Source organism: Punica granatum, chromosome 3 (genome assembly GCF_007655135.1).
Source record: "Punica granatum isolate Tunisia-2019 chromosome 3, ASM765513v2, whole genome shotgun sequence".
Taxonomy (NCBI): domain Eukaryota; kingdom Viridiplantae; phylum Streptophyta; class Magnoliopsida; order Myrtales; family Lythraceae; genus Punica; species Punica granatum.
In genome coordinates this window covers 36,974,168-36,990,062 of record NC_045129.1, presented here as the reverse complement: position 1 = coordinate 36,990,062, position 15,895 = coordinate 36,974,168, and the positions used below count along the sequence as shown (strand labels likewise).

The 15,895-nt window shown below is 41.6% G+C and overlaps 3 protein-coding genes across 3 annotated transcripts; 1 reads left to right on the top strand and 2 right to left on the bottom strand.

The window, feature by feature from the left end:
- Window positions 1-1,142: 1,142 nt before the first annotated feature.
- On the top strand, window positions 1,143-6,578 carry LOC116199862 (integrin-linked protein kinase 1). Its single transcript, XM_031530425.1, has 11 exons — window positions 1,143-1,669; window positions 2,001-2,075; window positions 2,832-2,948; window positions 3,659-3,753; window positions 4,102-4,222; window positions 4,348-4,427; window positions 5,040-5,099; window positions 5,315-5,436; window positions 5,528-5,613; window positions 5,695-5,810; window positions 6,071-6,578. Exons 1-11 carry the CDS (start codon window positions 1,355-1,357, stop codon window positions 6,195-6,197), a joined length of 1,314 nt encoding a protein of 437 aa, XP_031386285.1. The 5' UTR covers window positions 1,143-1,354; the 3' UTR covers window positions 6,198-6,578.
- Window positions 6,579-6,731: 153 nt separating this feature from the next.
- On the bottom strand, window positions 6,732-8,810 carry LOC116199955 (transmembrane emp24 domain-containing protein p24delta9-like). Its single transcript, XM_031530551.1, has 4 exons — window positions 8,498-8,810; window positions 8,178-8,387; window positions 7,263-7,339; window positions 6,732-7,126 (listed from the first exon to the last, which is right to left on the bottom strand). The coding sequence occupies exons 1-4, from the start codon at window positions 8,699-8,701 to the stop codon at window positions 6,982-6,984; spliced, it is 636 nt and encodes a 211-aa protein (XP_031386411.1). The 5' UTR covers window positions 8,702-8,810; the 3' UTR covers window positions 6,732-6,981.
- Window positions 8,811-9,746: 936 nt separating this feature from the next.
- LOC116200601 (phosphate transporter PHO1 homolog 10-like) lies at window positions 9,747-14,020 on the bottom strand. The gene is made up of 13 exons (XM_031531435.1): window positions 13,404-14,020; window positions 12,629-12,947; window positions 12,474-12,522; window positions 12,256-12,327; window positions 12,025-12,154; window positions 11,809-11,929; window positions 11,453-11,711; window positions 11,237-11,341; window positions 11,124-11,168; window positions 10,881-11,027; window positions 10,502-10,780; window positions 10,269-10,405; window positions 9,747-10,095 (listed from the first exon to the last, which is right to left on the bottom strand). Exons 1-13 carry the CDS (start codon window positions 13,957-13,959, stop codon window positions 9,951-9,953), a joined length of 2,364 nt encoding a protein of 787 aa, XP_031387295.1. The 5' UTR covers window positions 13,960-14,020; the 3' UTR covers window positions 9,747-9,950.
- Between the last annotated feature and the right edge of the window lie 1,875 nt (window positions 14,021-15,895).

Below are 15,895 nucleotides of genomic sequence, written 5' to 3'. Positions count from 1 at the left end.
TCAGCCAACTACTGCTGCTGCATATGTGAGCGGCATGAAGGTCGGGAATGCAGTTCATGCCTCTTTGTCCATCCAGGGAGTTGTTATTCCACCCTTCAAAGTCTCATGTGGGATTTTCCGCCTGACCGGTCGATCCGACTCCTTGCTCACTCATTTCTGACTACATTGTTTCGAGATGGTCCAAGGAATCAGGTAGCTTATTGATTGAAGAAAATGGAAAAAATGACCAATCAGAGAAGTGCCGATGCTGTATATAGCAAGTCAAAAGATTTTTGTGGCATGGAACCACTCAAAATCGCATAAAAAGTCAGAAACCCATGGGACGACTATTCCGGAAGTTTAACTAATTTTTGAATATTGAGGTCAACTCATCAGCATGTACACTAAAATAGAAAGAAGAAGTAACCGTTGGTATTGCACATGGCAGGCAGATCCATGCAGATTTTCCGTCTATGTAAACCTTACTATAAAACCGAATTGGCCGAAGTGACGCGATTACGGTAGGCGACAGTGACATCAATCATAAATCTACTAACAAACCTAAAATTACCTCACTAGAAAGATGTAATCAATGTCCAAACTTAACCTTAATACGAGCGCAAGGATCTAGATTAGTCTTTCATGTTGCGATAGATAAGAGACTCGAAAATGGTCAAATTACGCGTTTCAAAACAATATAATTCAGGGGAGATCGTCTCCTGTATAGTTGCTTTTTTTGGGATTGTGAGATCAATACGTGAAAGCTGAGAAGTTATTGGGTGATCCTACCACGTCACGTGGTATGAGGAAGCACCAATTAAATTGTATGAAACTAGGAACTTGGTACTAATCACTCCAATAATTATCATAATTATTTTTCATTAAGGAATTCTTATTGGTTCTTCCTCGTTACGTTATTTGAAGTAGGATCATTTAAAATTTTCTCGTCAAAGCTTGGTAATCAATGCTAATTTGACGATCTAGAGAGACGAATTTTCCCGATCAAGGAGGGCGTATATACATACATGTTGCATGTTACATTTCCAGGAAAGGAAGGAAAAAAAAGTCAATCCATCTATTTTAAACTTATTGATTTATTTTTATTTCAATTACTTATTATCCTTTTTTCTCACCATTGTCCCGACGCAGAGCTTTGCTTTTTCCATCAATGGCGCCTCTATTAAAGGAAAGAAAGCCCCGTAGGGAGAGGAGAGAGAGAATCCGATCCCCGTTTGAGCTGAAAAGATAAAAGAGAGAGAAATATAGCAACCGACACCTGTCACCTTCTCTTCTCCTTCCTGTGATCCCTCCCGTCTCTTCCTCCCCCGATCAGCAGGAGGCTCAACGCCTCGATCCCTCCCTTCCTCTCGCCACCATGGCCAGCGGCGGAAGCAGCCCCTCCGACACCCCCGGCGCCTCCTCCCCACCGCCCCCCGCCCAGCAGCACAAGGAGAAGCAGAAGGAGAAGGCCCGGGTCAGCCGCACCTCCCTCATACTCTGGCACGCCCACCAGAACGACGCCGCTGCCGTCCGCAAGCTCCTTGAGGAGGATCAGTCCCTCGTCCACGCCCGGGACTACGACAACCGGACCCCCCTCCACGTCGCCTCCCTCCACGGCTGGATCGACGTCGCCAAGTGCTTGATCGAGTACGGCGCCGATGTCAACGCCCAGGATCGCTGGAAGAACACGGTAATTAAATTCATCTTTATGCAATTCATACGCTGTGCATCGATTGATCGTCATTCGTCACTGTTGCTCGGCTTTGGCTTTTGGCTTTGACTTTCTCGGCGTCAATTGTTACGCCGAGAACGAGGCGATTGACGAGACGACTTCAACAGTGTGACGTCGAGATGAAGTGTAATATCTATCTGTATTCATTTCTAACTCGCTGAGAGCGTGATATCATATTGTCATGATTGATACGTCACGAGGGTCCATGAAAGCTGACATTGGTTTACGAAATAAGCAATGCACCTGTCCTTCAACGTGAATCTAAAGCCTGAAATCTCTGCCATGGCAGCCTCTAGCCGATGCAGAAGGAGCAAAGAAATACAGCATGATCGAGCTGTTAAAGTCATACGGTGGCTTATCTTACGTAAGTCTATTGTCTCCTTTGATGTCATCCTTCATTAGCTCTGCAATCTGCGATCGTTTTCATTCTGTTGTTCACGCACTAATGGCCCTTAGAGTGCATCGTAAGTAACGCTTGAGACTGTCTTTTCGTACAGTTTATATGAACCAGTTGACCTTTTATCCTTCCAAATAATCCATCTTGGTGAAATTGCTGTTTAGTTGGTTCAGCTCTTGATTATAGAATATAGTTATGGATGTGTTTGTTTTTTAAAAAATTTTCAACTCCACTCAATTCAACTCCACTTATCTTCAATTTAACAACATAATCATTGCTTTTTTTAATTTTTAAATTTTTTTTAATCATTCAATTCAATTTTTAATATTAAATTATCTCAGCTATTCATTATTTTTTCACAATTCAACAACACAATCATTACTTAATCATTACTTTCTCTCAACTATTCATTACTTTTTCACACTTTTTCTCTTAATTCAGCAATACAATCATTACAAACCAATTAAAATCAAAACTCAAGTCAACTCATCTCTAAATCCAAACGTACTCTATGTTTGGTGAATTTTCGTTTTTGTACACTACTTGTGCATGCAGTAGTACTGGATTGTCTAGTAAAGACCACAAAGCTTCAATGTGCAGTTATTCTCTATTCTTCTGCATTGCCTGATTAATGATGGATCTGGACGAGCTTTTTTTGCCTCATTGATTCTTTCAGGATTTTTAACTCTATTTCCAGACAATAATTATGAGTTTATGCTGCAGGGGCAAAACGGGAGCCATTTTGAACCAAAGCCTGTGCCACCTCCATTGCCAAATAAGTGTGATTGGGAAATTGATCCTTCTGAGTTGAATTTCTCAAATTCGAATGTTATAGGAAAGGTAAAGTTTGATATTGGTGAGAGTAGGTGGCATATTCCTGCATATTTTTATGCCCAATTATGCATGTGTTGTGAGCAGCGTTCTTGATATTGGAACTAGTTGGGTTGGTTTGGTTCAAAAGGTGAAAGAGACTTGGCTGCATGTTTCCACTTTGTCTCATTGCACCCTTGTTTAATGTGGTGTAGCCAACCTCATGGGTTTCCTAAATGCTATACTTACATGGTTCCATGGGTTTGTGAGCTGTTCATGGGCCTAGATATTGTAAAAAGGACACCCTCTTAGAAAACTAGTGCATTATTAGATTGTGCAATTAGGATTTGATTGTTCAATGGGATTGGGGACGTAGTATCTTATGATTCACGTAAAGTAACAAGTTTCATTGAAATATCTATTTAAATGTTATACTATGCGCTGATTCATTTCATATATATAATGAATGGATTTAACATTTCTCATTTCATTTGTAGCAAGCCTCTTTCATATAGATCATGACTTGACTGAGATCAATTGGTTTTTTTAATTTCCACATGTACATTCCCATTTTTGAGTAATAATACCATGGGGTTCTGCTAACATAGTTTGTGTTCTTTCACATATGGTGTATTAATTAACATTTCACTCCGGAAAGATAGGTGCTAAATTATATTGTCATGTTACTTTTCTTGATCTAAGTTCTGAACGGGGCTGACTACTAGTTCCTACACTGGCAGGGTTCTTTTGGAGAAATTCTTAAAGCAGGTTGGCGAGGTACACCAGTAGCAGTGAAACGAATTCTTCCTTCTCTTTCAGATGATAGATTGGTTATGTAAGCGTTATTTTTATATCATGTTTTTTGTGTAGTTAATTTTCTGATTTCAAGTGTCACGGGAGTGCAATATGGAGTGTGTACCTGGAGTTGGGATGATTTGCTTTCTTGCTTCTGTCGTGGTCATGCTTAATTTATTTCATTTGTCATTGTATGTGGAATCTTTCTAGCCTACAATTGGAATTGAGCATTCTCCAATCATTTCCCTGCAGAGTTTTGTGGAGATTATTTTCATGACATTCCAGGGTGATATGATTTATTAGGTCCTGTTGATGCATTGTAAAATTAGATTAATTAGCATGGTTCATGGTGCAGTGGAATTCATCACATTTTTTTTCCCCTTCTCAGTCAAGACTTCAGGCACGAGGTAAATCTACTTGTGAAGCTCCGCCACCCCAATATAGTGCAATTTCTGGGAGCTGTCACTGAGAGGAAGCCTCTTATGTTAATCACTGAGTATCTACGAGGGGTATATATACTAACGCCACTTTTAGATTTTGACTTCTTTTGTATTCTTTATAAGAAACTCATAACTATGAGGAAATGATGAGCTGCCAATTTACTTCCAAATTCTAATTTTACATTACTTTACAGGGTGACCTTCATCAGTATCTAAAGGAGAAAGGTGCTCTCAGCCCTTCAACCGCTGTTAACTTTGCACTGGATATTGCCAGGTATATCTATGATTTATATGAGGTTCAAATCTAGTGCCTTAAGGTCACTACAAATTGGAGCATTATGTCTAGGAGTAGTAAATTATTGTGTGTTGGGTAAATGCAACTCCAGGAAATAGTGAAAAGTGGAAATATTGCTTGAAAGGTCGAATTGTAACCAAATGAAAGTGGAATGTGGATGTGTGAGGCAATCCTGGGCACAGCATATAAGAAACTTCGAATGGTTAAATGTTAGGAGAGTTCTTGAGCTAAAGTGATGTTTGACTAAAAGTTTCCCCAGGATGGGATGCTAGGATTGCTCTACCATTGCAAGACTTATCCAACCTTTTCCCTAGAAAGAGAGTATGAACATTATGCTTATATGATCCTTCTTTAGTGAAGGAAAAGTGGGATGAGGGTTGTGATTACCGCCCCTAAACTCTAATCTATACTGTAATTATACTCTTTAAGACGTGTTATAAATTCCAAATATTATTTGCTAAAAATTGTTGGTGGTGTTGAAGTGTTCCACCATTCTCTTACTGAAGGCATTGCATATAATTTATGTTGTGAGTTGTCTGCTGCGTGAGTTTAATATTTGCTATGATAGATTTGCAAAACTCATTTTGGCAGGGGCATGGCTTATCTACACAATGAGCCGAATGTCATCATTCACCGGGACCTAAAACCAAGGTAAGCACAGGTCTTTTTTCAGTTTGTTATTACATTTAATCCTCAGACTGACTCAACTGTGTGGCTTGCTCCACTTGGAATGTCTCTTGCATCAATAACAAAGCTGTCGTTACTTTTCGTTTTCCAGTTTATTTTGTTCCCTTTTCTTTTGCTGGCATTTGAAAGTATGTAGCCGATGTCAATGCTCAATTTTTCACAATATTTTGTTGCTTTAGGAATGTACTTTTGGTAAACTCCAATGCTGACCACTTGAAAGTAGGAGATTTTGGACTGAGCAAACTCATTAGGGTTCAGAATTCTCATGATGTCTACAAAATGACGGGCGAAACAGGGAGCTGTAAGTGTTTAATTATTGCATAAATAATTGCAAATATATTGTCCTTAGTATTTCGTCCTACTACCTTACTTTTTGTGGGGTGAAACAACAGACCGCTATATGGCTCCAGAAGTTTTTAAGCATCGGAAGTATGACAAAAAGGTTGATGTATTCTCCTTTGCAATGATACTGTATGAGGTAATTATCCATTTTACGCAGGTTGAATAAGAAACCCCGAGTCTTTTAAATGTTTTACTTATGGGATTCGGAAATGTGCAGATGCTCGAAGGGGATCCACCCCTATCAAATTATGAGCCATATGAAGCTGCTAAGTACGTGGCAGAAGGTCATCGACCTATATTCCGAGCAAAAGGATACGTTCCTGAATTGAGAGAGTGAGTCCATTGAAAATTTCAATCCTAAAGGACAAGCTTGCTTTAAGAATGATACACTTCCCCCCCGAAAAAAAAAAAATGATTTCACTTTGATTGGTTGATGACACTTTTTATTGCAATGAGATTTGTGAGTAAATTATACTGAAAATTGATAGATAGACGTAAGATTTGTTGTAAAGAGCTCAAAATGTCTACCAAGAGTTGCATTCTTATGAATTTTGGGAGCAATCGATTGTCTGACTTTTGAATACTACTTTTAGATTGACAGAGCAATGTTGGTCTGCTGACATGAACAAGAGACCGCCATTCTTGGATATTCTCAAGAGGCTCGAGAAAGTCAAAGAAAATCTGCCTTCGGATCATCACTGGAACATATTCACTGGATAGTGACTGTATGGACAAAACCATTACGTTTTTGGATCTGTAAGTCCCACACTGCATACTCCATCAAAGGCTTGTGAAAAGGCAGCACTTGAAGCTTGCGGGGAATGCATTTGCCTTTGACAGAGATGATATGGAAGCCAGACGTTTAAGTCCCTTGAATCTTGCGAGTTCTTTTTTATGGTTCAACTGTAACTTAGCTATTCAACTGTCGCTGCAGGCCACCTAGAAGTTTGTATTGAATGGGAATATACTTTTACTCGCTCCGCCGATTGTTTTTCCTCTCGTTTCTCTTTGTACTTCCTCTTCTGAGACGATTGGTTGTCTTATCTTTTGTAAAGGACGAAGTAGACTCATTATATATACCATTTGTGCGTGTTTCATTAAGAAGTTCCTACGTGCACAATATTAATATTTGGTCACTCGAAAGTTCGTGAAACAGTCAGTCCAACTACGATTATGTCATTGCCTATTCGATTAAAACTTAATTCAAATATGTTCTTGGAATTAGCTGCATCTTTGTTGTGGAAGAAAATGAAAGGATAAAATAGATATTTATGAGAATCACAATATACCAATCAAGCCTATCAAACTTTTCAAGACGGGATCGGGACAAATAAACCTCCCTTGAAAGTAAATGCTTGTCTAGAAAATTAAGATTGAGCAATCTCTGCGAGATTACGTCCACCCAAATGTACATTCTCATCGCTGCATTGTTAGAGTACATCGTCGTGTGAGTAGTTCTCAAAGAATATAGAGGAAACGGAATGAACCTGTATGAGAGAAAACATTAGATGAGCTTCTTTTTCTCAAAGAAGCTCTTCAAGTGCCACAGCTGCAACCCAGCCACTGATAAGCAGACGACGAGCGAAAGGAAGCTCAGCCGCGCCATGTTGGCATTAGTAGCTCGATTAAGATCCTGCATCTCCTCTTCTCTGTAGCAGAATGCCGTGAATTTTCAGAATTGCTTGAGTTTAAAAACCTCAAAAAATCGAAAAATAATAATAATAATAATAATAATAATAAAGATAATAAGACAGCCTGCTCATGGATGATAGAGTTGGCCTTTACCTTTCCCGAAGATAAAACATCTCATCGTGGATGGAACTGATTGTCTCCTGCAACCTCTTCAGCTCTAATTCCATTGCCTGGCATTCACAGATAATACCAAACACATCAACAACAAACACCAAACTTTCCAACGAATTATATACTCAGGCAGTCACTGCCCTTCTCATCTCGTTTAAACAGATATTAGACTCTGATCGAAGCGAGAAGTACACCAGAAAGGTGCCATTAAGACCCAACATAAGCAAATCGTTAAGCTATCAGTGATGTGCGAGTCTGAGAGGATAATGCTGAAACCTTTTCATTCTCTAGAGAGTTATCGGCATACGTTAAAAGGTTGAATTAACATAACTAATAGACCGATGGGAAAGACAGAAGCTTGAAGGGTTTTTTATCTGAAAGCGAACGCATCTTGCAGCAAATTGCTGCGTGGATGAGTAAACACTATGAGGCTTTGAGCTTAAAATCCAATTCCCAAAATTACATCTCTTCAGAATTTTTATCCTTCGATTTCTTCAATCAACATAAAGTCATCAAAACTACAAAGCTAGTACCACATGCTCGTAACTAGACATTTCAAAACAATAGATCGATATATGCTCTTACTGCAGTTCGTTCAATGAAAGAAAATCTACAAGGATCATTACGGATCATCCGATAAAGACAATTTGCGAAAAGAAATCCTTTTCTGACATGAATTGATGCACCATAACCATCATATCAAACCACAATCCTAGAACTCCACTAAAAGGACAATTTCCCTATGGGGTTACTAACTTACCATTACTAGCAGCATGCTAAATTTTTACATGAACTCACATCAGACATCAATTCAGCGGCCATGTTCCAATCCCCATTTATCAACAATTCGTTATCACGAAAATATTAAGCAAAAGTTAAAATCCCAGATTGACTCACATCGACTTGGTTCTTCTTGGCAACATTGGACCAGTCCTTGGCGGCGACACCAGTCTTCCACTCGAACTCGATGGACACCGTCGTCTCGGGCTTGTGTTCGGGAGCCCAGAAGCAAGCCATATAGTCTCCCGCCTCAGCGGTCGTGAAGGCGAACTGACCCGATTCGACCTTCTCAGCGTTGTGGTAGCTGTTCCCATACGCTGAAGTGACCTAGGGTTCCAGATCAAGGCAAACGGTTCAGATTCTTGGTAAAAACCCTCGACCGATATCGAGCACAGCGGAAAGGGGTTTAGGTTGGGGGAGCAAGAGAAGAGATTTACCCTGACGGTGAGCTTATGGGATTCGGGAAGGGGATGGCCTTCGTTGGGGTTGACGATGCTGTACTTGCCGACGGTCATGGCGTTGCTCTTGATGTCCTCCGCGATGCATTTCGTGTGGCCCGACGACAGGTCGAATCGGAGCGCATTTGATGCAGGGAGCAGCACCGCTATGGCTACGAGGACAGAGAGCCACGACCTGATCATCGTGAGAGAGAGAGAGAGAGAGAGAGAGAGAGACAGAGAGATTTGCAGAAATGGGAGAGAGCGGGGCGATAGAAGAAAGAAGAAGATCGGAGCATCGGGAGACTGGTCCACCGTCCACGGCTCACGGGACGTTTGCGTACACCAGGCGCATAAGCCCACTGCAATATCTGCTTAATGTCACCTAGCACTCCAGAGTTCATAGTTGTGAAATTTGTAATCAATCAATTTTTTACTATTTTTGAAAAAGAAAAAACAACCATTTCCGTTATAGTTAAGAGTCCTGTTAATTTAATGAGCAAAAAATGACACCAGTTACAAGTTTTCAATGGGCAAAATGATATATTTTAAAATTGCCACCAGACAATTCAACGAGAATAAGAAAAGAAATTTTTCGAGAAACAAAAGGGGTATGATTCAAATTTTAATGGGCAAATTGAAATTACATAAATGCATCCCTCTATCGTGACCGTGAATCATGATAAACTCGTGTGAGAGCACGATGAAGTATTTAATATTTTATATAATTCATCACAAATATCAAAAAATATTAAATACTTGAATTGAAAAATTAAACGTTTAAAGTAAAATACAAACCGTATCATCGTAGAAATTCTTTTTCTCCCGCTCTTAAAATGGGTCAAATCCACCCTGGCTTGGCTTATGGTGCACCTGATTCACCATTTATTAGAATGAATTTCTGCGTCCTGGCCTACCAAAGCTGGACACGTGGCAGAGCCGTAAGACGTGTTAAAAAAGGGTTCCTGAGTTGACTTTCTTCTTCCACAAGCTACTCAGTTAGGCCGCTACTGTAACGGGGCCAGGGCCAAACTACATTCCCGACTCACCAGTTGAATTTTGCACTTCCCTTTCACATTAATTAATTAATTAATTTTTAATTTAGAGGTGTAATCGAGCCGATACGAGCCCTAATGCAGCCAGGCTGGACCTCGGCTCGGTTATGTCTTTGGACCTTTGGTGTGTGCTCGAGCCCTACCAAGCTTCAATACCTCGAGCTCAAGCTCTAAAAGTATCACCCATTACTATTAATACATACGGACATGTCAGGATTTTACCTCACGTGTCTTAGTCCCCGGAGTATAAATTTTTACAATTTACTTTCTCCCAAGCAGAGAAAACTCACCGGTAAGAATCTAACTCATGATCTTGGTTCAAGTCAAGCGTGATGCTACTGCACCAAACCCGTTTTCTCAATGTTTACCTTCTTGTTGATCTTTGATCTGGTGTCAAACTATTTCTCCTTGTCAGGATGATCATCATCAGCATCATCATTGTCGTCGCCGTCGTCGTCGTCGTCATCGCAATAGCTAAAGGGGTGGGGGACCGACTTGAATGCCCGATACTGGCCCACGTTGTTCACTTGTTCATTCTCCAACCTGAGGAGCAAAGCCACCTGCGCCACAAATCTCAACCACACGAATCATGGAATTATCACTGATGGTTATTGAACATTGATATCCTCGAAACATTTGCATTCATCGCCACACTGGTCAAAGTTATACATGATAGAATCTCGAATACATGAGCCCGTGATTGAATTAGTAGGTACCTGAAAAAGTTCCAGATTCCGCGGCGGACTATTTCGAGACAGGAGAGAGTGGTTGATGCTGCCATTTCTTGTAGAGCAGGCAAACTAAACTCGAGCACCAGCTGCATCCATGCGATCCTCAAAACTATGTCCAATACCTGCAGTGACGTTTGCGATAATAAAAGAGGTTATCTCCAGGAACATCGGATGGAACACGAGTCATTTTTCACGAGCCAACTCCACAAAACGCATACCAAAGCTGCGAAGTAGACGCTTTTGTGCGGGACCAGAAGTCTGTCTCTCAGATAGGAATTCCTTGAATGCCTCCGCAGGAGTCCCCAATCTACTACGACATCCCAGAACGTGTTCATGATTACAACCAGAGAGGAGCTGACCAGCCCGAGCACGATCCACACTTCTCTGCTCCTTAGTTCGGAAACGGTTCTCATTAGAACAGCAACGATCGTCACAAAGTACTTAAGACAGTTAAAAGCATGCTTCGCATCCCTGTCTTCCCACAGCGAACGAAGGCACTGTACATAATGATACGCCATCATCCGTGTCTTTCAGATATAATCAAGTGCAACAACAGGAGATCAAATTATTCGGAAGGACTCTAAAGAAATCCTATACCTGCAGAAAGATCATCCAGAAAGGTATAACGCCAGCAACGAAGTAAAAAACATCATAGGCACCGTGACTGTGGCACCTCTGCCTTTCAGAATACTCCCCTAAGCAGTAGTAGCAAATGTATAGCTCGATACATCTAAAGGCAGACACCTAGCAAAGATCACAACGGAAGGTATGGTGATATTACGACTGTGAAGTCGTCTTTAACGTATTGGAGCCAATCAGATGCAAATTCCGGTGGCTTACCTGGCTTGTAAGGTTGTCCGCTAAAATAGAGTTAGGCATTGTAACCTGTGAGGAAAGGAGAAATGAAACTCTAGTCTACTTTCTAGTCGGAATCTCTGAATAGGTTAATTTACCTTGTAGAGTGGAGCACAAATACAGCGAAAAATGCATCTGAGGAAGAAAAACCGACTCAAACGGTATATGATGTCAAACGGGCAGAAAATTATGAAAAGAACAACCTGCATGGAGAAAGATAACTCGTTACAGACATCAGGTAACTGAGAAACGGTTCCGTAGAATAATCACTTGCATAAGATATTAGAAGAGCATATTTCACCGGGTTCTCTCACCGTGACTACAACCAGAGGAACTAGTTGAGTAAATGTCTTGTAATGGTGAATTCTGGAGCCCAAGTCCAAGCTCAGGTTTGCCAGGAAACCAACCAGGGCAAGTACTGCTAGCCCAGTGGCGAGGAGGAAAACATCACGGTACCCAAGCTCGGTGCCTTTCTTAAAGCCAAAAAGGAATGGATAGTTGATCTTGTAACGCCTCCAAAAGTATATGTTTGCAGCGTACATTAGCATGTGTAGGATAACATAACCGAAGAAACTGCAGGCAAGAGATTGAACTGTTATTACAAACAGGATATTGGTATATGTAGTTTTAAGATCATTAATCAGAAATGTATGAGGGATTTCTTCTTTGCCTGTACAATGGGAAAACATTATCCATGTATATGGCGCCCTCCGGTTTCTCCATCAGATTTCTGGTTTGTATTCTTAAAACCACTGCAGCAACAAGGGCAACCGAGCAACCAGAAAAGAAGCCTGAGAGTACGTGTTATTAGAGAAATATCTAATCCTAAGACCTGCTCTCAATCTCGTAGATGTATGAAGCAATACATCCTGCACGATGTACCCACCTGAAAAAAAGGTTACCCTGTGCTTCTCCTTTTTAGTCTTCGGCCTTAATGATTTTATACCTTTCTTCCGGTCTGAATTCGCAAAATACTTGACAAATATAGCCTCCACCCTCTCCATCAGAGCAGAAATCTAAGGAACGAACAAATCATATGATGTACAACTTTGCAAACTATAAGGCCAGTCCCAGATGTCTTTAGAGATTTCAGTGGAGAAAGTACTGAAAGATAAACCTCATCAGAATTGCCGATGTGAGAGCTTTCCACTGTTTCCATGTATGACCTCAATACTCTCCTTGAAGTTATCTATGCACGAGACAACAACATTCTAAAAAACGTATGAATTCTCAGCAGAAGGGTGCCTTGTCAAAACCATGAAAGGGTATATAACAGATTGTGCAGCTTATAAATCCGACACATCAGGTCATAGATTTAACAATATGAGCACTCACCTTTTCGTACTTCTTCAAGATCTTGGCAAATGCCGAGAGGTTCATGAAACTGGTCCAATGATTCGAACAAAGACAACAGTGTTATTCAAACGGTAAAGGAAAAACATGTCATAAGCATGTAAAAGATTTATATCTGCAAGTCTAAAGCTATTCACCTGTAATGCTTCAGGAGATGAAGCTTCTGGTAGAATTCGATGAATACACGCCTTAATCTGTTCTCTACTTCCCTCAACTCCGCCTTGTTGAAGCTCAAGTGAACATCTTTGGAATCTTTTAGAACACCTCTCAGCATGGACATTGGAGATTCACGTGCATTATAGATCTTCACATTTTCGAGTATGTTAAGTGGATCTTCTCTGCATTCGTTCACCTTCCGACTACGATTCTTATTTGAAGAGGTGATATCAATAGGACTAAATTCTGGATCAGCAACAAGTTCTTCTACAAATTTCCCCATGAAACTGTTAGCATCTTCTGTGATTTGTTTGCAGAGAACATCCTAGCGACGAAGAATTGGAACTACATCACCACCCAAAGTATTGGTGGATTCCTGCCCATATGGCATGCTGTACTTTTGCTCGGGGCAGTCGTAGCTACTGATCCACTGTTAGTTTATTCATGTATACTGAAAAAAACCGATTGGTTCACTTGAAGCTGAACAAGTCCGAGTGTTAACCTTAGTAAGTTAAGTTTTGAGATTGACATCGACAGTTATTAAAGACCAATGATGGACTACCACAACCCCGGTTTCACTGTTCTCTCACAAGAGACAATAATTCATCTAAATAAATAAATAAAAAAAAATTCACCATAGTATCGCATCATCTAAAATTATCTCCATAAGTAAGCCAATCTCGTGTTAGAACATACTGACGAGGAAAAATTACAGCTACTGAAATTAAAGAGGTAGCAAGACAGACCTGTAATTACCTGCGTTATTGGCCCGAGTTGAGTCATTGCTTGTCGAGGGCTCCTTGTTGGTGACAGATATGCCATCTGTGTTCAATTTTGACCCATCAAGATGAGGCTTTCGCACCTTGATTCTCAATGCAATAAGGGCATCCATCAGTTTGTTTAGCAAGTCCCTTTCGTTCATCACTTCGTCCACCTTAGCCTTATAAAAGGCATTGACCTTGTTGAGGTCATCGTCGAGTTTCTCAAAGAATTTGGTCTCGATGTCGCCTCCTTCTTCAGACTGCCTCAGGAAGTCAGTTCTGTAATGTGGGCGGGAACCTTCATGCCGCGACAAGTTAACATCAATCACTTGATCCTCGATGTCCCCATTGCTCGTGGGGCCACGAGGCAGTTTGATTAGGCCACTGAAGGACCTGTACAGTGACAAGGCTCTCGAGGGCGGCGCTGTTTGCTTGCTCTGCTGCTTATACCTCACTATCTCCCGTAATATCCCCATGAGGCCATTGTAGTCAACATTGGCCTCCGTCCACTCAGGCACCTTCTGCCTCTCAAAATGTTTTCCAAACTTCATCCCGATGTTTCTTTCTCTACTGGTAGAATGCTAATACAAATTGGTATGTATAATGCATCGTCCATGTCTGCAATCAGCAGTAATCTTATCGGTTAGGATGACTTTCTTTGGCAGCATAACACCAACAAAACGATTCCCGATAGGTGTAAACACATCGAAAATGGACTCCATGTCACGAAATAAAAATAAAAATGGCTCCGGTATCAACTTAACTCTAAAAGCACAGAATCATGCAAGAAAGATGTTAACTCTGAACAGAAAACCTACTGAAGATGTTCCAGAATCGGGCTTACATGAGAAACCTTAGGAAAACCCAGAAGGCATATAAGAGAAGAGAACATAAACTGACTCCGGGTTCCACCGCAACGTTCAGGGAATCACTTTGAAGTACTTCTCCACTGACGACTCAAAAACGGCGGGAAGGATATGGAGAAAGGTCGCGGTAAGCACTTCATTAACTGCTGTGCTGCTCTGCTCTGCTTTGAAGTGCTGAACGAAGTTAGTTGACATTGAGGATCCAGTGAGGTCGACACCACCGGAAAGACTTTGCTAGCTCCAATCATTTCCAGCCACTCTCCTGCCTAGGACGCAACCACTCCGCGCCTAACGCCACGTGTCGTTTAACCATAGATCTGACGTGGCAGTATTCCCGTAAGGAAATTTTACCCTTTTCTATGGGCCCCGCTTTCTTGACCGGAAATATCACACGGTGAATTTAAATGAACATAGGCGGCAGTCTGTTGGCCAAGCTCAGGTCTTCAGCAAGGATGGGTGAAGAACACTCTGATATACCGGAATGGCTCGCCGCCAGCTTCATGGGCACTTGCCAGTGGCTTGAATGGGAAGTAGATGAATGTGTTCAAATTTTAATATTTACTTGATGTCGGGGGGAAAGGCCGAACCTGCACGAGAATGGCCATCATTGATGGGAGAGAAGCTACTGGCTTGCACCGTTGGGTGGCGACGGTCCCTCTATGGCGTGGACCAAATGATGCGATTTTACGAGTGTTGCGGTGACTTTACGAGTGTTGAGCCATATCCATCCGATTTCTTCATATGGCACATAAGTCATCCATGGCAGAGACTTAGGAGTTCTTCCTATCATCTCGGGGTTCTTCATTGCAGTAGTAGGAATGCCCCATGGGCGATACCGATACGTACTCTCTCCAGCCCATTGTGGTGAAAGTTTCAGGAGCCTATTCCATCCATCCTGCAGATGTCATTGGTGGCAGATTCCAATATATCAACCCTCCCATCAACGGTTTATCGGAAGACATCGAGCTTTGCTCGTTTGGCATCACTTACTCAAGGATTCACGGGCACGTGGTCTCTGAAAACTGGCTTTTCTCTGATGATGAGCTAATGACACTGCTGGCGTACCCCTATTATTGCTCCAGTATTGAAGGATGCTCTTCAGCTTCTCCAGCTGGATTTATCGAGCGGGGGCCGAGCTTATTGTAAACAGTTAATCAATTGTCATTGGCAAATGTGTGTATCTAGCTCCTTAACCGAACACGCCTTGTTAGTTGTTACTGAGGTTACTTGAAAGGCTTGCACAGCACCAAGATTTGAACACCTTCCGTTCGGCATGTCCCGGAGGTTTTTAAAATTCTGCACTATCCCGGGCTCCTTCCGACTCCAACAAGATAGTGATGCAGTTTATATCTAGGAAGAGCCTGTCCATGCCCTTTCTGTCTTTGCTAATACTTGCTAGGCATATGCCATCGGGTCATAGGAGAGACTCATGGATGTTCTGAAGCCGTCCCAACAATCCTCTGGCGAGGGAAGAGTAGCATGCCTCGGCCCTGGAGGTTGCTATTAGGAAGAAAAACAAGGTCCAGCTCGGTGGGGTCGACTTGGATGAGCTTGCTAGAACGGATTTGAGTGTAAGCAGATTTTTGGGCAATGTACGTGAGTTTAATCACACGATTTGGCC

Coding starts and splice junctions, on each gene's coding strand:
- LOC116199862 (XM_031530425.1), top strand. CDS start 1,355: ATGGCCAGCGGCGGAAGCAGCCCCTCCGACACCCCCGGCGCCTCCTCC. Junction 1,670..2,000: donor AGGATCGCTGGAAGAACACG/GTAATTAAATTC, acceptor CTGCCATGGCAG/CCTCTAGCCGATGCAGAAGG. Junction 5,100..5,314: donor CACCGGGACCTAAAACCAAG/GTAAGCACAGGT, acceptor TTGTTGCTTTAG/GAATGTACTTTTGGTAAACT.
- LOC116199955 (XM_031530551.1), bottom strand. CDS start 8,701: ATGATCAGGTCGTGGCTCTCTGTCCTCGTAGCCATAGCGGTGCTGCTC. Junction 7,340..8,177: donor CCAAGAAGAACCAAGTCGAT/GTGAGTCAATCT, acceptor TGTGAATGCCAG/GCAATGGAATTAGAGCTGAA. Junction 7,127..7,262: donor ATGTTTTATCTTCGGGAAAG/GTAAAGGCCAAC, acceptor ATTCTGCTACAG/AGAAGAGGAGATGCAGGATC.
- LOC116200601 (XM_031531435.1), bottom strand. CDS start 13,959: ATGAAGTTTGGAAAACATTTTGAGAGGCAGAAGGTGCCTGAGTGGACG. Junction 12,328..12,473: donor TCTTGAAGAAGTACGAAAAG/GTGAGTGCTCAT, acceptor TCTCGTGCATAG/ATAACTTCAAGGAGAGTATT. Junction 11,342..11,452: donor TTCCTCTGGTTGTAGTCACG/GTGAGAGAACCC, acceptor TTCTCCATGCAG/GTTGTTCTTTTCATAATTTT.